Source organism: Ochotona curzoniae, unplaced genomic scaffold, assembly GCF_017591425.1.
Source record: "Ochotona curzoniae isolate NIBS_2020 unplaced genomic scaffold, NIBS_Ocur_1.0 contig_3643, whole genome shotgun sequence".
NCBI classification, from domain to species: domain Eukaryota; kingdom Metazoa; phylum Chordata; class Mammalia; order Lagomorpha; family Ochotonidae; genus Ochotona; species Ochotona curzoniae.
Window position 1 is genome coordinate 2213759 of NW_024465933.1, and position 23965 is coordinate 2237723.

The following is a 23965-nucleotide window of genomic DNA, read 5'->3' on the forward strand; positions in this document are numbered from 1 at the left end:
CTTGAGATCCTAAACCCACGTTAAAGACCTGGAAGCAGCTCTTGGCTTCTGGTCAGCGGACACTTGGGGAAGATCTTGGTAATAGATGGAAGATGGAAGATCTTTCTCTCTGTCTCTGCTCCCCTCTGTGTATCTGACTTTCCAATAAAAATAAAATAAATCTTTGAAAAACAAAAAAAAAAAAAAAAGAAGAAAAAAATAGGTGGCAGGCTGGATTTCTCTTACCAAAGCCTGAGTTAAGGACTCTCCTAAATACGTTAAACGGCCCTAAGTCATCACACATGCTCAAGTTCAGCACGTCTGACTGACCCCCCAACATATCTGATTTGTATGGAAAATACAGACCTCATATATTTATGGCCCACTAAATAGCATCATTTGATTATCAAAAAATATGTTAATATAAAATGAGAATGTAAAAAGCACTCCAATCGTTGCGCCCTTCTGTTTCATCATGCAGCTGCTAGTAGAGCGTGATAAACAGCTACCCACGCTACGTTTTCACATGGTTCAGCATGAGGATTGTTGTCTTAGTAAAGTTTATTCACTTGCAGTTTCTCGAATAATTTCTAACCCCTGACTGTCCTAAGTGGTTTCATTCTTAGGGTTAAAACTTTATATTTATCTCTTCCAACTGTTCTCAGAGGTCTAAGATTTCTGGAATAAAAAGCAATCAAGTCAAAATGGGGATAGGCGTTGTAGCACAGCATGTTAAGCTGCTTCCTGCGATGCTAGCAACTCACAGGCATGCCAGTTCAAATCTTGGTTGCTCCACCTCCCATCCAGCTGTGTCATAATGGTCTGGGAAAAGCAGTGTGGGCCCCTGCCACCCACCCAGGAGAACGAAGCGCCTGCACTCGACCCAGCCCTCGTCGTTGCAGCCATCTGAATACCGAACCAGGGGATGGAAGATGTCTCTCTCTGCCTACCTTTCCCGTTACTCTGCGTTTCAAATAAAACACGTAGATTTTTAAAACTAAGTCACTATGACTTTATTTTATTTTGATTATGTTTCTTGACAGCTGTGAAAATTATTTCTCAGGGAGACTGTACATTACCTTGTTGGAGTCTGCATTCTTAATATAAGGTTCAGCACCACTTGCGATGTTTCCCATCAGGACTTTCTCAATTTTAGCCACCAGAACGATTTCCGAATGTGGGTTGCTTACAGAAAATATAGCCTGCACACAAGGAAAGCAGCTGGTAAGTATTTAAGAAACCCCACTGGGATGCCTTGAAAAGACGGTTTTAAGAGAAATGATTGGAAACCCGCCTACAGTGTAAGATGAGTTAAGGACAACAGCATGAATATTTTCCCTCATGTCACAAGTAAACAAAGTGCAACCTGCTTGGGGAATTTCAGCCATTCCTCTGGAAACCCCTTCACGTGAGGTTCTTCTGATTGTCTTGGAGTGATAGTGTTGATGTTGCCATTTTCCAAGGCCACAGGAGCCCCCGAGAGCATCTGCCGGACGGCAGGGTGGTTGAGATCCACGTGAAAATCCGCAGACATCTTCCTGCTGTCTCTGAGGTCATACAGTGCCACACTCACAAAGAAAGGCTCAATCTGCACGAAAGAGAAAAAAGCACAGGATTGCGATGCAAAACGTTCAATAGCTCTTTAGCACATCATTTAATGATGCCATAGATAATGACACTTGCAAGAACCTCTTACTGAGCCCTTTGAGCCCTTTACTCCAGCAGGTTTCTTAATGTCAGAACCATACTTTATTCATTTCTTCACTCCAGTTTCCCTGCTCTGTATTCTCTCTATGTGACATTGTTTGGCTTTATGAATCCTTCTGTCCACCTTCACTACACCCTCAGAAAACACCTGGCATCCTGGCTTCTGGAAATCAGTCACAGAACTTCAGAAGATTCCAGAATATCCTGAGATATGCTTCACTACTCTCAATTTCTTAAGAGAATTTAACAGAGTAATAGTAATTATTGACATTGATTGAGCGTTTATACTTGCCAATGTCATGAACATTTTCTTCAGAGATGTATTTTATTTAGTTGAAATGCAGAGGTAGAGAAAGGGGGAGGGAGAATCTTCCATCCACTGGGCAAGGCCAAAGCCAAGAGCTTCTTTGGGTCTTCCAGGACACGGGCAGAAACGCCCAAGAATTTGACCCATCTTCTGCTCCTTTCCCAGGCACGTTGGCAAAGAGCGAGAACTGAAGTGGTGCAGCTGGAGTGTGAATTGGTGCCCATATGAGATGCTGGTGTCACAGTTGCAAGCTTAATTTATTATGTCACTGTGATAGCCTCATGGGCATTGTGAATGCATTTGCGAACCAGACACACATCAGAGGAAGGAGGGATTCAGAAAGGTTGAACCACAGCTATTAAGTTATAGCTTAATATGAGTAAGATGTTCTGATGTCTCATTCATAGTTTGGATAATAACAATAAGCTGAATACTTTTCTCTCCAAAAAGCTAGAAGACAGGATTTTGAATTTTTCACCATGAATGATGAATGTTTAAACAGACAGACATTATTACCCTGATTTGCACATTATAGTCTATGCACATATCAACAGATTACATGATGTTGCACAAATACATAGAATTTTAGATGTCCATTAAAAAAAAAAAAACTCAGGGGTAGCAGTGGTGAAGCCAGAAAAACCACTGCAGAAAGGCTGGTATTCACATGGGCACCACTTCACAGCCCCATTGCTCCATTCCAAATCTAGCTTCCTGCTCATGGGGTGTGAAAAGCAATCCCATTGCTTGGGACTCTGCTTCCCACATGGGAGACCGAAATGAAATTCCTGGCTTTTGCTGGCCCAGTGTTTCTTGTCACATTCATCCAGAGAGCGAAGCAGTGGATGAAATCTCTTTCTCTCTCTTTTGCTTTTAAATAAAAGGTGAATCTTCTTTTTAAAAAAAGTCTCCAAAAAAAAACCCTCATTATACTGTGATGAGTAACTAGGTGAGCATCAGATTACGAAGGAGTTTGTTGGCTGAGTAATCAACAAAGTTTCCAAAAAACAGCCAATATCTTAACTGAGTTTGATAAAAATTACTTATCAGCTAATTTTGCTAACTAGTTTTGCCTTGCTTTTGAAATAATTTTGAATTGATAGGAAAGATGAAATACAAACAATCTATCCCCAAATTCCCTTTGTGGAACTCTTTCTCACACACACATAATGTTATAACACAAGTTTCCCTAGTGACCCACTGAAAGGCCAAATGCAGACTGTCCCCTAGTGAGGCCAGATTCCTGCCTGGTCACCACACTGTGACCCAAGTCAGGACAGCAGTGTTTGTCCAAAGCCATCATCCCATCCTCATGCCCCCTTCAATGCTGCCAGCTGCTCTTAACAATCACCCTGCTTCTTTTTGGCTCAGAGTCCCCTTGAGCACCATCTACAGCATTTGCTGCCACATCATTTCCATCTGAACAGTAAGTGTCTTATGATTCTGATTGTCTTTCCTTTTAGTGAGAACAACACCGAGAAAGCAATGTGTGAATATCTGTGGTCTTATTCCCAATGGGCTGTCAGTGCTACTAGGCCATCTCATCCCCAGGAGGTAAGATACACACACACACACACACACACACACACACACACACACACACACTATGACTATAATTAATTTTTGTCTCTGAACATGCACATTTGTTAAAACTAATGAGTTCCTGTTGATATCTCCACTTATAATTCAAGCACTCAAGTTCCTTCCAGTCTTGCTTAGTTTCTGTCATATCCACAAGCACATCCCCTAAGAGTGAGAAATCCAAATCTCATTACCACTGATCTATTTAAGTGTCCAATAAACTTATTTATCGGTTCAAAGGAACTCTTTCCAGTTGTGCTAGCCATCTTTCCTATTTGCCTGCTCTGAGCTGTCCCACACTCTGTCCGGCAAGTCTAAGGGCCCACCACTTCTCTGCCTCTGTAAGGTTCCCTCCCCCTAACTGCTGCAGTTATTGTGTCCTCACCCAAACATAAGCTCCTGTGTCCTTCCCCATAACTTGTAGCCCACAGGCCAGGAAGGAAGTGAGAGATACTAAATCAAAGGAAAATGAGAAGGTAACGAAAGATGAGAATAAAAGGGGACATTTTCCTGTCGAGGAAAATGGAAAAGTATACAATCACTTAATTTCTTTATGAGGAATTCCTGTATGAGAAATGAGGTAAGAAGTTTATTTGAAAAGACTTCCAGGTAGACTCAGTGATATTCACAGACCAAAACACATGGAAGAACACAAAGACAGCAGAATAGAATCGAACGGAATGTAAAAAATAGTGAGGGTATTCGTGGGAAAGACATTTGAGGAACCTGAAGAAAGTACAAAGGCTTGACTTCACGGCTTGTTGTGTATTGGTTGACCAGAGAAAGCTGTAAGAAAGGAAATGAGCAAAGAGGAAAAATACACAAAGACGAATTCTAAAGGGGCAATGAAAGGTCACCTGTGACACAATCCAAGTTATGGGTGGAAATACAGGATTTGAGTTCATCAAGGAAACTGGGCTGAAGAGCTGGACACACACTGTTTCTGCAAGTTTTAAGTCATGGGTTGAAGACAAGAGACTCAGAGGGGTTCTAGGTAATACTGGCATGCAAAGGATGGATGGAGCAGCAAGAAAAGCTTATAACAAAGTGGAGAGAAAATTAAAAAATAAACTGATAAAAGCTGAAGAACTCTGACATAGTATTAGAGACAAAGGTTGAAAATATAAAGAATGATCAATTAGAAAAAAGTCAAAAGTACCAGAGACCAAATTAGAGGTCGAAATAAAGAAACAGGCATAAAGTGTGGCTTAAAAAATTTTACGAAAAATGTATGCTGTTTTTGCATTCCATTATCTTATGTACTGTTTGAAGTTCTATCTGTAATAGATATATATTATCATTCATACATATGCATGCCATGTATATTTGTTTATAATATACACACAAACATAGAAGTTATTATGTTTGTAATTAGCCATAGAGTACTGAAGACGGAAGGTGTCTACAAAACAATTTTAGCTTTGCTTCTGAAACCTTATTTGGAATTGACACCTGCCATCTGCCAATATTCTGTGGACAAGCAGGTTTTATCAGAAGGGCATATTATAAGCTAGACTATAACTGCACAGGCTCACTCATGCTAAGACTCTTACTGACCACTTAGTGGGCATCTCTTGTCTTTGAAATGCACTAACACTATTGCAGCATATAACATGAGCACTAGTTTGATTCCTGGTTATTAATTACACATCAGGTTCCCTACTGTTAGAAACATAATCATCTAGGTACGACGGAACTCATTCAATTGCTTTTTCTTTTTAAATAAAGCAATTTCAATCGGAAAGATCTATATGTAACCTATTTAGTCCAGTTAGAAACACTGCCAGTAGTCTGCTAACAGTTAAAAAAGGTGAAAACTGCAGGAAAATATCCAAGTAAAAACATAAAACACATTAAAAGTCAAAAGAAAAAATCCTTATTATTTTTCTCAAATGGCTGCCATTTCATTTTCATTTCTGCTTAGTGAATAGGAATGAATTACCTGCTTTAAAAACCCACCAGCAATTAAAGCTCACTCGCTGATTCATTTATTTCTGTCAATCCACCTTTTCAACAGAAATGTCAAACCTTACTTTTTGAATCACTGGCTTTTTAGCAGATCTGCTTTACAAAGCACATTCGAAACCTAACAAATTAAGTCACAGGTACCTCCTGTTTAGAGTACTGTACTCCTCTTAATAAAAATTTGACAACAAAAGTTTTACATGGACCTCTGCTGAAAAACAGCCTTTATGTGTTCAGACTTACAGAATCGGTTCCCATGTGAATGTAGTACTTCATGCTGTCAAACTATCAACTTGAATTTGGTTTTCAATCTAATGACTAAAAAGTACAAGCTGTCAAGTCTTGCTTCCTGAACATGAAAAACTTCAGGGAATCTGAGAGCTCACTCCTTAAAGATAGGAGCTGGCTGATCGCTAACTTGGACAAATGTTGCAATTAATTTAAAATATGCTCAATCTCTTAAGAACACTAAGGATGGGAAAAGAGTTACACTTAATAGGAAAATCGTTTCTTTTATAGAAACATTGTCTTTAAATGCAACTTATTTTATTTACTATTGCTTGTGTTATTGCTTATAAGTGAAATGAACTTATTTTTATATATAACTTCCCAATTAAAAAAAAAACCTTTTATATCAAATACAAAATAAGATAAAAACAACAGACACATCCAGAACACTCCAAATCGACCCTTTGGCCTGACGGAGATGACGGGGCACACCGAAGCCATGCCCTCAGCTTGGAGCCGTTCTCTTGTCGGGCGACACTGGCCCAAATACAAACACTCAGCTTTTGCTTATGGATCTAAACAAGAAAAGAATCCATGAGTGTCAGGATACGCCCCAGTGCTGGAAATAACAACCCTTTGTTTTTGCTGATTAGCTTCTAAGTCAAATTTTACATCGCATGTTAAGAATGGTTCAAAGAGTATGGCTTTTTATTCAGTGAGGGGAGGGCTTTGCGGCACGCTGGTTCAGCCACTGTCTGGGATGCCATGATCCCATGTCACAGTGCCCCTCCCATTCCAGGCTGCTCTACTTTTGTTTTTAAGAATTTACTAATTCATTGGGCCCGGCAGCGTGGCCTAGTGGTTAAAGTCCTCACCTTGAACATGCCAGGATCCCAAATGGGTGCCGGTTCTAATCCCAGCAGCTCCACTTCCCATCCAGCTCCCTGCTTGTGGCCTGGGAAAGCAGTCGAGGACGGCCCAAAGCTTTGGGACCCTGCACTCCCTGTGGGATACCCGGAAGAAGATCTGGATCCTGGCTCTGGATCGGCATAGCATCGGCTGTTGCGTTCACTTGGGGAGTGAATCATCAGACGGAAGAGCTTCCTCTCTGTCTCTCCTCCTCCTTTCTGTATATCTTACTTTCCAATAACATAAATAAATCTTTTAAAAAAAAAGAATTTACTAATTCATTTTGAAAGTCAAGTTACAGAACAAATTGGTAGAGAAAGAGAGAGGGGAGAGAGAAAAGAGAAAGGAGAGAGAGAAAAAAATAGGAGAGAGGAAGAGAAACATCTTTCCTCCCCTCTCTTTCAAAAAGAATGTAATCTCCAGGAGACCAGACACCTTCACTTATTTCATATTCTGCTTTCTTTTTTTCAGTATTTAGAACAAGTCTAGGTAATAGCCGACACAGCTAAAAAGTGTTTGTTCAGGAATGAACACAACCAGATTCACTATTATCAGTTTTGCTTAATGATAATGTGCCACTAAACTTTGAAACGTCAGGCAACTTTATCTGAAGGGGCAAGGTTCTTTCCAGTGACACATGTTCATTTCAGCTAATTTTCAACAAAAATTTCACATGCGATATTGAATACATCTTCCATGTTCAGAATTTTTTTTCATTTCAAAGCCATTTCCCACATATTTAGACAACAGAAAACAGTTAATGAATTTGTTTTGAACTAAGCACTGAGCACATTCCACATGTTACCTATTTCATCAGTACTAGGGCCCCTTGAATTAGTTACTGTGATCTTTACCATTTACAGTAGAGAAAATGGAGGGTAAGCCCCAATGTGTATGTGACACAATGGAAGCTGGAAACAGGCAACAGGATCCAAGAGCTTCGGGTCACACTCAGTTGTCTTCCTTAGGGCAGAGGTGCACAGAAGAACCTTACGGTGCTGCTACACAGGTAGAGGGTTCAAACAGAACCATAGAGGAGCCAATGATACAAGGCCGACTGGTGAGACAGACAGCCCTTTCCGCTGACCACCTGCTGTCATAACCAATCAGGCTGATTTCCATTTCATTTATCTTATTTTCACTCTATGTGAGAAGCAGAAAGATGAGTCGGACACAGAGAGTTCCGTCCGCTGCCCACTTCTCTAATGCCCCCAGCAGCCAGGGGCTGTGCCAGGCTGATATCTCCCAGGGTTACAAGGGACCCAGTATGGAAGCCGGAGTGTGCATGGGCAGCCAGGCAGATGAAGCAGAGGGGCTCAGGCTCCACCCAGGCACCCCGATGTGGAACAGGGGCAAGGGAGAAGCGCTGGACCAAACATCTGCCACTAGGAGTGATATTATTGTTTACAGTACAACACTGACTTAAGCTTATGCTGTTAAATACCCCCTTCCCAATCCAAGCGGAACTGTCTCCTGCAACTCCAGGAGGAAATTTTCCAATGAGCTTGTGAGGAAGAAAGAGAATCCCATGCAGCCTGAGCCTGATGTCTCCCGGTGTCCGTGGGTCACCTCTGTCACTTTCACCACCTCCAATACCTTTCATACAACTATTTTGTATGTATCTAATATTGTTTTGGCCTAGTCACTCTTTATCTTTGTCCTAGGCAATAATAGTTGCAAAATCACAGGGTTGATTGTAAGTTTTGATTTTGCTTTCAGATTTATAAAAGTAAGCCTAACCCTACACAAGAAAGATGTTATTCTATAAGTCAACTGAAATTCCACCGAGAGGACACAAACCTGAAGCTCCTGGCTCTTTGCTTCAGCCTAGAAATCCCTGGAGGTGATGGTCATCGGGAGCGTGAACCAAAGGGTGCACGCTCTTTTTCTCTTTCTGTAAGTCATATTGAAAAGAGAGAGAGCAGAGGGGCGGGGACAAATGCCTACCTCTAAAAAACCCTGTGTAATGGAAATACTAACAACTAAAAAAATTCTGAGCTGATTTAATGGGAAGAATCCTAAAAGCCAGGCCCTCTGATGCCTTCTTTAACTGAAGTTGTAAATGTCACGGCACGGTACAGACTACGGCACGTCAGAACCCCTGCACTTTCCTACCATGGATACACACTGCATCATACTCAGCACACAAGGAGGTATGACATCAGCAGGAACTGAACAGATTTTGACAAGGGGTGCAGGCTTGGCCGACTGGTATACAACATAAAGGAAGAGAAGCTCACGTTGGTTACTGGATCATTCTCGTTCTCCGTAACACATCCCTGAAGATTCAAGGTGAGAGCCTTACAAATAATCATGATTCTCTTGGCAGCTTTTTCTTCGAAGGGTTTGATTCCAAAATCAGGTTCTAAAAGATCCTTCTTTTGAAATTTCAGCGTCTAAAATAAATAAGTAAATATTGAATGTGGTGGTCATTAAATGCATGCCATAAAAAGAAATTCTACATCAAAACCCCCAGCTCAATGGAACCAGTTTCGATCTACTAAGAAGGCATGGTGACTTACATCAATATCTGGATCCAGGGAGAACAGATTTAGCCTCTCCATGTTTCTAGTTGCTTTAACTGAGTCTTCAGTTTCTGTGAGGTACTGAAGAGAAAACAGTGTGTTTTAATCTTTGGGCATCTAACTGTGTGTGCAGAATTATGCCAACTACGCTTTTATGGCTGAGAAATTGCCCCTTAGTTTTACTTTATTATTATTACTGTTTTGGTGTCATTCATTCATACCTAGAAAATCTTACACAAATATGCTTTAAATTTGGAACATTTAATGTGTAAGTAAAAGACAACATTCATGGGTAGTTATAGATTAGTTTCTTAGTTTGTCTTTCTCACGATGACAATAACACATATATCACTTAAGTTTATTTGTGTAGCGTAAGGTCAACTGTATTACTTTTGCAAAGTCTGGGTGCAGGATGTTCTCAGAAGACTCTGTTTCCTCCTGCGTGCATTCACAAGTCACAGAATTATCCAGTGAATCTTGAAAAAGACAGGGCAAGACCGGTTATTAGAGTATGTGCTTCGCTCAGTCATTTTTCTCTCTTGTGACAAATGAAACCAGATTAGATTCAATAAGTTAGAGGAATGCTGGTGAACTTGGCTTTGTTGTCCTGACTTCTGGATTCCACCTTGTTCGGCAATTAGGCCCTAGAAATCAGAGCTACCAGTCATCATTTTTGGATTCTCATCCTGATACCAGCCTGTGCCAATAAGAACTTTGGGTCGTTGCAATACAATGTTTGTACCTGGGATTGTTTTAATTGACTTCAACAATGCATACTAAAGTATTTTAAATATTTGTATTATTTTTGATAATTCTCACTCTCAGTCCAAAAATTTAGACCTATGAACTGACTTTGGTTACTGAAACTCCTTTAGATACTCAAATATTGGTACTCAAGTGGCTTATCACTCAGTGAAATTAGATGAATCTTTAAAAATCCACTGTAGTATATAGCAATTGAGTTAAAATCAATAGTTTTTTTTCTTCATTATCCCATAACCCCTTGGCTTTGTAGCCTATGATATTTAAATTACTAACAGTTAGAGATGCTTTGATTACAGTATGGAAAATGTCTTGAGATTCTTATTCTTGTTTGTTTTGGGGAGTAGTGACTGACTCTCAGAGGGTGGACCTGCCTTCTGCATAGCTATAAGCCTACACTCCCACTCTTTGCCTTCCTTTGTCTTGCTCTTTCTCTTTGTCTAGAATTAGCTAGAATCTTATGAGAAAATTAAGGTAAGATAGAGAAAACTTGTTATTTTGTAAGAACTTCCATTAATTGAATGTAATTTTTGGAACCCATACATATATGCCCATTCCAGTTATATGCATTTTAACTAAGAGGAATTAATATGTACAAGCCCTTAGAGAGTATAAAGTTCATTAACTGAATGCAATAAAAGGCAAAAAATTAAGATAACAACAACAACCAGAAAACACTGGAAGGCAAGGTAAGGTAATAACGCATCAGACATGGCAGCACTTTTGATACTGCTGACGAATGACTCATAATATCACTTCCTGAGTAACAGCCTCAAATCACTCCCACTCTGTTTAACCTTGTTTCTCAGGTATGGTGGCCATCACTGCTCATGAAAGCAAAGATCAAGAAGTGACATCTTCCAACAAGTGACCTAGGAATGGACAAACTAGATCTGACAGCTAGCTCCCACCCAGAGCAGCAGTATCAGAGAAGCTGAAGCACAGGCCACCCCTGCCGTGGGAGTGTCGGTGCCTTCAGGGACTCTCACCCAGCCCCAGCTCGGTGAGCTCCGTGCTCCTGCGGCCCTGGAGAGACCCCTCAGGGCTGAACTGTAGGATGCGGTTCAGCGTGTGGATCCACTCATCCATGTCGGACTCTGTCTCAGCTGCCAGTACAAAGTAGGTCAGGTCGTTCATCTTCAGTTCAAAGGCATGTTTTCTTAGTCTGTTATTCTGTGATATTAAAAAGAGAGAGAGATAAAAAGAGAGATAAATAAGTAAGTATTGTATGGCAGAAGCATTTCTGTTGCACTGGGGTTTCAAAGTCTTTCCATGTTTGGTAGGTTTCATAAAGAGATCCTTTCAACACAGGACAAGATTTTGGATGGGTATAAATCATTTTGTTTGGATTCTTGCAAAACTTTTTGTACTAAGTAATGCTTTTATGTAGGTTTTGCTTAAGGAAATGCCAAATTATGACTCAAAGATTTCATCTTCAGGCATATGTGTCTGCATCTTCTAAACTCTTCCAGTAATTGCCTTGAGTTTCTGCCTTCATTTTTCCACCTTAGTTTCTTACACATGACTTCCAAGGAAACTTGTAAGTTGAAATCTGTAAGAAGGACTAGGCCATTAAAAATACCTGAAGGGGGTTTTAAAGTAAAGGGACAGAAAATCAAATTGCTACTGTTTTTTTTTTTTTTCTTGTAGTCCTATAAGACTGGAAATGTAAATTCAGTGTGGATGTTTTCTAGCCATGAGACAAAAAGCCTATTTAACTGGGGTGACTTTGAAATTCATTTGAGATATGTCAGAAAACTCTAACAAAAGTATTCAATTTTTATCCACACTGTTCTGCAGCCTGTAGAATACTTATAATTGTAAACAGGAGAAGAACCAGGAGAGTAGTAAGTGAAATTTTGGCTAAGCAAAAGAGGGGGAACTCTTTTTCAGAATAGAATTGTTATTTCTTGGTGACAAAAATAATCTTTTAACATCTTTCTGGCATTTTCTCTTCCTTTGAGATGCTCTCACAGACTGGAGACAGCTGCTGCTTGCAACTTCTACAGGATTATTGCTGCAAATATAACACTTACCAAACATTTGCTCGGTATTTTAATAAAATGCATTTAGATCCCATAACAACCCAATGAGACAAACCGTAGTGTCCCATTTACTGTATGAAACTGAGATATAGGAAGATTCATAAATATTCTATTGAAATGACATCGCTAGCTAGTGGCACACATGGGATAATGACCTTTTTATGTACTTCACTATTCGTGTTTCCGGTTCCACCCACTGAACTGACCCACATATTGCAAGGGCTGTGGGCACAGAGGATGCCCTGCCTGCTGCTCTCCTTGCTTGCCACAGAGCTGCTACCATCACACACTGAAGAGGTAGCTGGGGCCTGGGGAATCCTGAGTTCTCTAAGTATGTGTGAGTACACATTGGTGTAACATAAAAGCTTTGAGAAAACCATAAAATTCAGGAATTGGGAGGGAAGAAGTAGCTAAAAAGCTAGCTGTGGATCACACTATGGAAATCTGTTCAAATGCTACTGTCTAGAATCTTCAAAGCGCAGGTTCTCCATTTCCGTCCATAGCTTTGTATTGCTGTCAAGTATGGATTAACTCTTTGCTTCTGAATGATTCACTCACAGATCTGGCTCTTGACAACAGCCACGTACATCCTAATTTTTGTTCATAGTGCCTCGGCAGTGTTCCTCCATAAAAGAGGTCTGCTAGGTTTTCCTTACAGTGCGTGAAAACAAAATTGATCTCAGGGGAGACAGACATTAACCAATTAACTACACAGAAAATTTCAAAATAAGCACACTTAACCTGCTTTATAATAGTTTATCACTATAGAAGAGAATGATTTGGACAAAGAAGGCATAGAGTTGGATTTAGAAAGACAATTTTTGGCTCTTATATGAAAAAAAGTAGGTGCAGCGATAGCAACAGTGGGCTCAAACTTTAATGTGCAAAAAACAAAACAAAACAAAAAAAGCCAACATAGGCAGCTTATCTAAGCGTGCAAGCTCCCAGATGGCAGGCTCTCTCTAGGAAAAGTGGGACAGCTGCTCCTTCTACATTCTCACATGCACCTTTGGCAAACCCCAATGCGGGACATCAACAAAACTTGTTGGGAGAATCGAGGGACAAGTGCAAGACTTCTAAGAGAAGATATGAAGGAGAGACAGGTTCCCCATTGCAGCATCTGCTTATTCACAGTGCAATCAGAGGCACAGAAACAGAACTATCGATACAGAGATTAGCACCTACGTTTGCTAGACTATCCTTAAGCTTCCAAGTACAGGAACAACAAGTGAATCTCCATTTTGCCTTGCAAACAAAACATGACAAGCTGGTTAATCAATCTGATGTGGCAAATGTGGACAGGGAGATGCAAAGTTCTGTAAAATGCTTATATTTTTATTAAAATTAAGGTAGTTTGAGTTACCACTTGCTCTCAAACCTAGGTGTCAAAAGTCAAATACAGTTTTAAAAATCAAACACTGCAAAAATACATCAAGTTGATTCTCTATGTGTTGTTCGTACTTCAAATGAACTGAATAATGTTGTTAACACCAATAATGTTAAAATATTTTTCAAAGCTTAAATAAAGTATACAAGCTCTTATTTCTCAAATGTGGCATTTATAAATAAAGTTAACATTCTCTCTACCACTTTTAGACACTAAATTATCTCTTTTCAGAGAAGCAGAATCACTTGCAGTGTAGAGATTGTTTGCATTGGGCAAGATTTAGATACCTGGATGATTTTCCATTTCATTCTCTGTGAACAGCAGAAAGAACAAAGAAAAAAATTAATGGAATTTATAATAATCTTGAAGAGCAACTGCTAAATCATTCAAATGATAATCAAGAGCTACTCATTTACTCCTCCAATTTTGCTCTATTTCTCTTGAATTACTGATCCTTTGTAGCTAGTACAACTATTTTGTCCAGTGTAGTTCATCATAGTCCCTCCATTTCCCTTCCTAAATCATAGGAAACTGAGAATATGTCTGCTGATGCCTAGTGTGTTTGATGAGTTCTGCCATACAAGTTTGATTGTTTAATGACTGCCTGAAAAAGTCTTACTGCAGATACTGCAAAGACTATTAAAACTAGCAAAGGGGGCCCGACATCATGGCCTAGAGGTTAAAGTCCTCGCCTTGAACATGCCAGGATCCCATATGGGCGCTGGTTCTAATCCTGGCAGCCCCACTTCCCATCCAGTTCCCTGCTTGTGGACTGGGAAAACAGTCAAGGATGGCCCAAAGCCTTGGGACCCTGCACCCCTTGTGGGAGACCTGGAAGAAATTCCTGGATCCTGGCTTCAGATTAGCACAACACTTGTTGAGTGAATCATCAGACAGAAGATCTTCCTCTCTGTCTCTCCCTCTCTCTGTATGTCTGACTTTGCGATAAAAATAAAATAAATCTTTAAAACAAAACAAAAACAAAAACCAACAGAGAACTACATATCAAAAAGGTAAAAACAAAGCTATGCAACCACAATGTTCCATTGTGATGATTATGACAGATTATTGCAAGCAACAGCAGAGTTTTAAAAGGAAACACACATCAAGCCCACGTTACTGTGGCTGGAGGTCACTGTCCATGTAATTCTTCTGCTCTCTGAGGGGTGGTTGGTTCATTCACTCAACAAAAAGAGTCCGGGAGCCACCTATGTGCCAGTCACATAGCTTGGGCAAAACTGTGCTGCCGCTCGTTGAATTTACATTTTAGTGTAATGGAATGTTAGTAAGTAAGTACATGCAGATGTAACATATGGAAGTGTGTATAATACATGTGCAATACAATACAGTGCTGTGAGGTGATAAATGACATATCATTCTTGCGTCTGTCATTAGGCACACTGCTTGAAGTATGCCATTCATGTTTTACTTGCATCTGCTAGATATTTTGTAGAGAAGAGGGCATCCTTCCTTTAGTTCGGAAACTCCTTGAATATAGGAATCACATCTGTTTCCTTATGTGGCTTTTCCACAATGCTTCATCCATTGTAATTTTCCAATACGCATATGCCGCAACGAATCGTCAAGATAAACCTCATGGCTTTACCTTGCATATCTCTTTAGTGTTTCTCTCGTTCATGTGACTTGTATCCCAAAGACCCAGATCTACTGAGAAATTGCAGGAAAGATGGCTCAGCACTTGGTTTCTTCGATTTTTACATAAGAGGTAAGAAAGGACAGCTGTTTCACCAGAATAGAAAGAATAAATGCTTTGGAGCTCTGTGGCTGTCTCCCTGCCACAGCCATCCATGTCACATTCTACAGCAATCTGCAGACCAGTTCTACAGAAATCCGTCACCTGTCCAAAGCACTAGCAATCACTGTAATCTGGGTCTTAGAAGAAAATATCCTCTTTAGAAGCAGGATGATATGTATGCACAGTGTAGATATACTCCCCCATCATAATTAGTAGCTAATTATAAAAATAGCATTTATGAAGTGCAAACTCCGAAGTACATCAATTACATATCATGACCTTCCTGACCTTAGGCTCTAAATATAGATATGCAATTGGTCACCTTTAGTTTAGAAAACAGCTAGTCTCCAACATGGTTTACTGACTTCTTGAGTATTAATACTGTTTTCCGATCTCACAATTTAACTTTCCATTCTGTTTACTTTCTTAACTGAAATTTTACCAACTGCTTCCACTCTGGGCTTATTCATTTATTTACTTATTGGCTTACTTCTTGTTTTTGTGTGTTAGAAGCAAATTTTTTAGAAGCTGAAATCTAGGCTATCTTAATCTTCACTGAATCATACAGTCGCCAACAGTTCTAGTTTTTCATTAGATATTCTGTAAAAATGTGTCCAATACACTTTTTCAATGAAAGAGCCTCCATAGGAAAAAAAATGCTTTCCACTCACCTGCACCACACCTGTACAGGAATCCAAAAAGATGCAGCCTTTTGGCTCTTTGGATATTTTTTCATCTTTGTAAAAATTCATAATATAGGAGTTGTCTGGCAGTTGAGTCAGCTGGAAGTAGCGCTTTTTGAATGACTAAAAGAAGAGACAGAAGTAGATCTACTTGCAGTGTGCTGTTATTGATCATGGGAATTCAAGCTTTTCTAATTTCTTTGGAAGCACTCTATTTCCGAGGAAGCTATTTAGAGAAGAGAATCGATTCGATTCCCTTGTGAATAAAATATGATGGATGGTCTTCAGGTTAAGATACTTGTTGGGATGCCAGCATGGAATATTAACTAGAGTCCTGCTGCTCTTAACTCCAGCCGCCTGCTCTTGTGGACCCAGAAGACAGCAGGCGAGCGCTCAAGGAGTTCAGTGCCTGCTGCCACTGTGGTTGCCATGGACTGAGCTCCCGGCATCCTCCTTGGCTTGGATCAGATACATGCATTCTGCAGGCATCTGGAGAGTGAACCAGCAGATGGAAGCTCTGTCTCCATCTCGCTGTTGGGTCCCCTCTCACATAACTAGATCAATAAACAAAACATTAAAATTTTCAAATCACACGACACCTAAACTCAACGCCCAGGGTTCTCTGCGATCAAATGAGAGGAGACAGACGCAAGGGTCCAGGTTGATGTGCTCTTACCCGAACAGTGACGGTGTTGTTCACGGTGCTGTTAAAATTCCCCTTGTAGAGCCAGCCGGATTTAAAAATGCCAGTGCCCCCCGCTGCCCCACCACCCTTGGAGGATGAGTGGGAAGTGGTGTCCTGCACAAAAAAAAACAGCATCAGAATCCACAACCATCTTTGTCCCGAAAAGCAAGACTTCTTTCCTCTCCCTGATGCCTCTTCCAGAATCTTGTGTAACTTCAGAACACACACCATCCAACCCCTGCCAGGCTGACATGACGCCCTCTAGGCTCAGCCACGAACCCACTATCTCTATGTTTCAACAATTTACTCACTTCATCTTTATCCACATCTTCATGATCGACTTCAAAAGAATGCGAAGGCAGTTTTTCTGGTTTGTATTCTGCTCTGATATTGAAAAAAAAAAGAGAAGAAACAAGGTTCTGATTTGTTATTTAAGACTTTGCTTTCATTTTCACCTGTTCCCTAGGTAACAACTACTGCATTATACTTCTTACTGATTTTAATAAAATAAGGCAATCTTGCGAGACTCCCATTTCCTTTGAAACTATTTGCTTTTGGTCACACTATATATAATATTTTATTTTTGGGATGAATACATATTTTAAATCACGTATTATTTGTATAGACTTGCACAGATGTTTCTGAATTACATGAAGACAAGTAGGATAATTTTGAGAGGTTTAGTAGTTTATGTTCTCATGCCTGCATATCTTGAGGTAGAATATTAAACATTAATAGTTTCATTACCTAAATCCCCCTCTGAAGAATCGGGCTGTGCCATGACCACTAGTCTGCGCTGTTGCTGCATTTGGGGTCTATTCAAATGGGCACCCAAAGGGATTTCAAGTCAGTTACATCACTTAGCCCTCTCTCACGGTAGCACAGAAATGCCTATGTGAGTCTTAGCCCACTGGTGAACCCAGAACAACAAGAGTGTTCACTCGGATCCATGAATGCTAAGAAAAGTGACAAGTGGCTTTCCATGGTTGGATTCTGTCTCACAACGAAGGGCCAAAAGGAAACCAGACATCACTCAGAGTTCAGACACTCCTTGAGATGTAACCATTCCTTTTTATTGTTATTATTTTATTCCATGATACAGTGTTAGAGGTGTAGGGATTCCCTACTTCTCTTCTCCTCTCCGTATCTTCCCCCTCATCGTCATTCTCCCCCATATAATTACAACAGTATAATCCTTCACCAATGGTCAGAAATCCATCATTCTGCTATTTAAGTGCATCATGGTATTGTAGCTATTAGCAGTGGTGGACAATCTAGAATCCTATTGTCAAGGTATATTTAACAGTTTCATGGGAAGTCCTCCTTTCATTCAGAAGCACAAATATATACTACGTTGTATCTTCACTTCCCAATATGCTAATCTCCATTAGGCAGTTCACCCATGAGATTATGTGTACATACATGTTTATCTATAGATCTATTTGTTTTATATTCTGTGTGAATGTTGCCTTATTTCAGAAAGAGCATATGATATTTACGCTTTGGGGATTGGCTTATTTCACTGAGCAAAATGATCTTTATTTGGAACCATTTTGTTGCAAATTGTAGAATTTCATTTTTTAAAAAATGGTTGAGTAGTGTTCTATAAAGTAAATGAACCATGCAGCTTCACAGTAATTTTAAAAAATTCTTTATCTGAGGCCTGACACAATAGCATAGCAAATAAATCTTTGCCTTACATGTGCCAGGATCCCATATGGGTGCCACTTCGTGTCTCAATTGCTCCACTTCCCATCCAGCTCCCTGCTTGTGGCCTGGGAAAGCAGCAGAGGATGGCTTAAAGCCTTGGGATTCTGCACCATTGTGGGAGACCTGGAAGAAATTCCTGGCTCCTGGCTTTGGATTGGCTCAGCTCTGGCTGTTGCGGCCACTTGCAGAGCGAATCAGAGGACAGGGGAATTTTCTGTCTCTGCTTCTCTTTGTATATCTGCCTTTCCAATAAAAATAAATAAGTCTTTAAAAAAAATTCTTTACCCAGCAGTTTCTTGATGCATGTCTCAGTTAGCTCGAGGTTGATACAGTCTTTTGCCTCTTTGTTGGGGAGCCTCTTCTTTTGCCTGTGGCCATTGCAACTCAGATTAGCAGAGTCTTCTCTTTTGGGCTGGTTTTTTAAGCTGTGCTGTCCACAGGTATACAGACTGATTTTACTGATCCTGTTCAGTGCTCTGGTCTCCACTTGTGTCACTGGTACTACTCCCTCCAGCAAGTTGCAGTCCTGGACTCCCATGCTATGTTTCTGTCACATCCTGTACAGCCCAGGCATCCAGCTTGCCAATCCCCGTGCCCTGCAATCCCATATTGCTGCTGCATTATTGTTTGTTGTCTTTCTCCCATCATAGTTCCGGCAGTACTGGAGGTTAGAGACACCAGTTCTGACTTTAAACTAGGTCACAAGGCTGTCTGTGGCACCTGTTGTATGGATTTGTCTTCTTTCCTCTTTTTATCAAAAGTTGCTGGCAATTAGATCTGGGGGCAGCCCAAATCTAATTTGGGTGGAACTCCTGGGACACCAAGTCGGTATTAGTTTCCGAATGGGACCAGTGCAAGGTGTTGTGTTGGAAGTGAGTTGTCCCCTGGCTTAGCACATGTGTAGCCTGCTGTTGTCGCCATCAGGGGCTTTGCCACAGAACTCAGAATGGCACCTGATGTGGCATTGGAGGGGGTGGGAGGGGAAATCCACCCCAATCTCACACCTGTCCAAAGGAGCTCTGCCACTCTGTCTCTGGTCATGATCAGATTTTAAAAATTATTTTTATTCATTGTTTTTTGATACATTTTAGTTGGCACTGGGCTCTCCTTTCCCCTACCCCTCTTCTCCTCTCCAGGTTCACAATGGGTATCTTTTATAAATTTTCCCAAGTTCATCATGCTGCCACTGGGGTGTCTCCCAAACATGTAGGAGATTGTCAGTCATTTTACGATCAAATTTTAATAAATCACTGGGCCACGCAATTTTGTGGTTTGATCCACTGTGTGTTCCCGGGGTTCTTCCCATCTGACGGCAGGGGGCGCCCCGACTGCTGCTGGGGTATCTGTTTATGTCAGCCCTGCTCTGCTGCCTCTGCTGCCTGCCATGTCCTTGGGTCTCCAGGTGTCCCTGCTTGCTCTCCCCTAGGACTGTTTTTCTATATCAAATCCCATATATAAACAATTCTCATTGAATGTTTGTGTTTCCTTTGGTTATTTGCATCATGTAGGAAACAACTTCTGAATCCAACTCCTGAGATAATGACCAGAATTACATTTTGTGTTTCCATCACAGTCTGTTTTCTCCACTGACAGTATACTAGACAGGAAGATGAATGATCAAGGATAAAAAAGAACATGGCTACTACTAGTTTATAGCAGGGAAAGTTAGAACCCAATGAAGAATGCCATCCGCACAATTATTTGGGTGAAGTCTGTGCTAAAAATCACATTCTGATCCCTGAAAAGGACCCTTTTGTGTTGAGGTCAAATATGTATGATACAAAACTTACCCATTCAATCGTGTTTAAACATATAGTTGGGCAGCATTAAGTACATTGACACGGTTGGCCAAACATCTTCACCATTGGTCTCCACACTCTGGACCGTCCCAGACAGAAACTGACCCCAATGAACAACAGCTCCCAAGACCCCCACTGCAGTCCTTGGTAACCATTGTTCTATGTTCTGTTTCTACAGATTCTGCTATTCAGGTATCTTCCATCCATGAATCGTAGTCTCTTCATGATTTGTGTCACTCGGCACATCATATTGAACATCCTGCCACACTATAGCATATATCAGAATCTCATTTATTTATAAGCCAGAATCATATCCCATTATAACCTGGTGACAGTTTGTGTGCCAAAATGATCTCCATGAAGTCATTCTATACTCTGCAGAATTTGGACTCTCTTCCTGTCCTGATAAAATCCCAAGACCGAATGCAATGCTAGTAACAATCTAACTCAACAACTGGAGGTTTGACATAAAAGTGGAAGAGAATGCAGATTTTACAATTATTTCTACCGTGAAAACTGGCTCTCAGGAGGTGTTTAATAAATATTTAATAGACTTTTATGTTAACATGTATGAGCAGAATTTATCTCAAATTTGAAAAACATTAACAATATGATTTATTTATACTTATTCCAAAGAAGTAAATAAGTCTATACAGAAGCTATAATAGGTTGCATATTGTCTGTTATTTAACTGTGTGTATAACAAGACATTTATGCATAATACTGGGGCTTCATTGTGTTGCATCATTTTGTCATTTTGCAGAACTGAACGCAAAGCCCACAAGGATGACTTTTATAAGCATGTGACAGAAGAAACAAGATTAGAAGTCTTTGGAATAACTCCTGGATTTAGGAAACATTAACTAAAACGTCTTTAATGAGCATGTGAAATAAGAATTCACCCATTTTTTTCTTCCAAAAAATCTTGATGTACTTGTAGCTATGATTCTTTCTTTTAAGTGTCAGAATTACTTAAATTTAACTGTGGACTTGCTATTGATGCTAACTGTCCTGATCTTTTTAGTCAAGGTCAACTTTAAGTGAAGGCAGAGCAAGCAGCAAATCACAGGGTTATTTTAGGACCACTGGGAAATTGTTCTTATTCCACCAAAAATACCTTTTGTCTCATTCTTGCCTGATTGGCAGGTAAGGCTCTGGGACCCCACCCCTTGTTGTCCCTCTCGGAAGAACTGACGTGGCCTGGGACTCAGAGGCAGATTCATGTGTCTGTTTTTAGAGTAGCAACTTGAAATACTTTGTCTGTAGTGGATGGAACATGAGTGTCCCACAACTCTTTTTAACGGCATTGCACTAAAGAGAGTACTAAGGAAATATCCAAAGTAGACAATAAATAAATGAACAGGGAAACCCAATCCAAGCAAGCAAAGATAACTTGAACATGGCTGTTAACCATTGGCTTTATGCTAGTCATTTTCTGTTTGTTTCCCTCTGGTCTCGAGCCAGTGCTACTCAGTCCTGAACTATCCCGTGCCCTTTTGCCAGGGTGGTTTTTCCTTCCTTCTCTTTCTTACAAAAAGTAACTTTGCAGAAACCTTTTCTGGAGTGTGAACTGCCATATTAGTGGTGTTTTGCAGACTGTTTCCCTGCTAATGTGGATTTCCAAAAACATACTCAGGAATGAGCGAGGAAGAGCACATCCTTTCCACTGAAGGATATCATTAAAACAAAAGGCAAAGGGAATGGAGCGTGAATCCCATGAACATCCACGCAAAATACTCACCAGGAATTCCCACAAGAATCTCGGTTGAGTCGTGGAAATGACAAATGAGACAGTCAACACTATGATCAGAGTTTCCATTAAGATTTAAGAAAAACAGCTAAAAATGTGGAAGGAATGAACCAACAAACTACTTTAGTTGCACACACAAAGGAGTGTCACTCAGAAAATAGAAGCAGCTAATCTAAGCAAAAGTATAGATATCATTCAGAAGCGTTATGTTGAATAGAAGAAGTCAGAAACATATAAACATGCAGGATATGAGCCAGAGGAAAAATAAAAATCAGAGGGAAGTGGAGGTAAGGACTGATCAGGAAAGGTGTCAGCTAACTCTTAAAAGGTAGTATAATTTTATACATCTCTGTGGTGGTTTGAATCACACAGATATTGCATGATCAAGTTATCCAGTAGATAAAGCACAATTTGTGATTCCCTTGTATGCAATTTTAGTTAATAGAAAAAGCACAAGGTGCAGACTCTTTATCTCTATTGAACAATTATAGCCATTAGGAAGGCACTGCGCCGATGTTTTCAACTCACCATTACGATTTGACTCAGTAATGAAATGATGAAATGACACAAAAATAAGGTGCAGTGATGATGGCAGGACACATGGACGGATGAGACAAAAAAGCAACCACACACAGAACAATGGAAGAGACATATTTTGAATGATGGGACTTGGTGTTTTTGTTGTATGCAAGTCTTTCAACTTCTTCGTCTGTTTGAATGCTTACACAATATTTGGAAATTGTTATGGGACAATTAGCAATAAAAGTTTATAAGGATGTGGGGTAAAGGTAACTCCAAAACATGGCTAGTGGGAATGCAAGTTAGTGCAATCATTATTGAGAATAATATGGAGATTATTTAAGAACTACATAATAGGTCTTCCAAATCACCTAGAAATTCATTGCTGGGTATACATTTGAAGAAATAAAATTAACATTTGAATGTGGTATTTTCACTCCCATGTACATTACAATACTATGTACTGTAGCCAAGCCATTGAATAAATTTAGGTGTTTACTGGTGGGTGTATGGATTTAAAACATTGTCAGTGCCCAGCGGGGTGGCTTAGTGGCTAAAGTCTTCACCTTGAAGAGCCAGGATCCCATATGGGTGCCAGTTCTAATCCCAGTATCCCTGCTTCCCATTCAGCTCCCTGCTGTGGCCTGGGAAAGCAGTCAAGGACAGCCCAAAGCCTTGGGACCCTGCACCGATGTGGGAGAACCGGAAGAAGCTCCTGGCTCCTGGCTTTGGACTGGCTCAGCTTCGGCCATTGCAGTCACTTGGGGAGTGAATTAATGGATGGAAGATCTTCCTCTCTGTCTCTCCTCTTCTCTGTATATCTAACTTTCCAATAAAAATAAGTCTTTTTTAAAAAGTCATAGGCAATTTAAACATAGAATATTGATTAACAGACTCAGGGAAAGCCATGGGAGAGAGGATTAAGAGAGGTTGCTTAATGGGTACAAGAATACAGTCTGATGTAACAAATTACAGCATTCCACAGCCTTAATAGGATGACAGTAGGTTACAAGAATGAATGGTATTCTCCATAAGACTGGAAGAGATGAGACAGCGGACTCTAACCACAAGCAAAATGTTAGGAAATGAAGAGGTTCTCCAATTCCACTCTAGCTTCCTGCTAATGTTTCCACCCACATGTGAAACACAAATGGAGTTTTTGGCTCCTGGCTTCAGCCTGGCCCAGCTGGGGCAGTTGGGGAATAAACCAACAAATAGAAGAACTCTCCCTGTCTCTAGCTCCCCAACTCCTCCATTACAGTCATTCTTTCAGATAAACACATAATAGAAAAATCTCTTAAAATATGCACACCACTGAATGTCAATTTTGGTTATATCTTAGTTCAAGGTTTAGTGACTATAAGCATGACCGTTTCATGAATTGCTTTTTCTAACTCAAAAGTTTATCTGATCAAATAGTTATCAAGAATTGTCTTAATTCTCGAAAGTCATTCTTTCTACTCCATGATTCAGTTTCTGGGCAGTAATAAGCACAAAGAAGCTGCAATAATGACAAACACACATCAAGAAAAAATGTTCCTGAACTCAAACCAGGAGAGGAGTGAGTCAGTAATTCATGAAGTGAAAGTAGACAATACAATGTCCTTGAATGAAAACGGTTGTTTAAAAAATGAGTTTTAAGGTATCTATTGTACAGTAGGGTGACTA

The 23965-nt window shown here is 40.2% G+C and overlaps 1 protein-coding gene across 6 annotated transcripts in view; it reads right to left on the bottom strand.

The window, feature by feature from the left end:
* The window catches only part of DOCK10 (dedicator of cytokinesis 10), a 246269-nt gene that overhangs the window by 81197 nt on the left and 141107 nt on the right, over window positions 1-23965 (bottom strand). For all 6 annotated transcript variants that reach the window (XM_040982815.1, XM_040982814.1, XM_040982813.1 and 3 more), the window contains exons 5-13: window positions 16831-16903; window positions 16511-16633; window positions 15823-15957; window positions 10953-11136; window positions 9592-9677; window positions 9199-9282; window positions 8917-9072; window positions 1346-1567; window positions 1059-1181 (exon numbers count right to left, since the gene is read on the bottom strand). In XM_040982815.1, coding sequence (XP_040838749.1) covers window positions 1059-1181; window positions 1346-1567; window positions 8917-9072; window positions 9199-9282; window positions 9592-9677; window positions 10953-11136; window positions 15823-15957; window positions 16511-16633; window positions 16831-16903 — 1186 coding nt within the window. The remainder of the gene's footprint in view (window positions 1-1058; window positions 1182-1345; window positions 1568-8916; window positions 9073-9198; window positions 9283-9591; window positions 9678-10952; window positions 11137-15822; window positions 15958-16510; window positions 16634-16830; window positions 16904-23965) is intronic.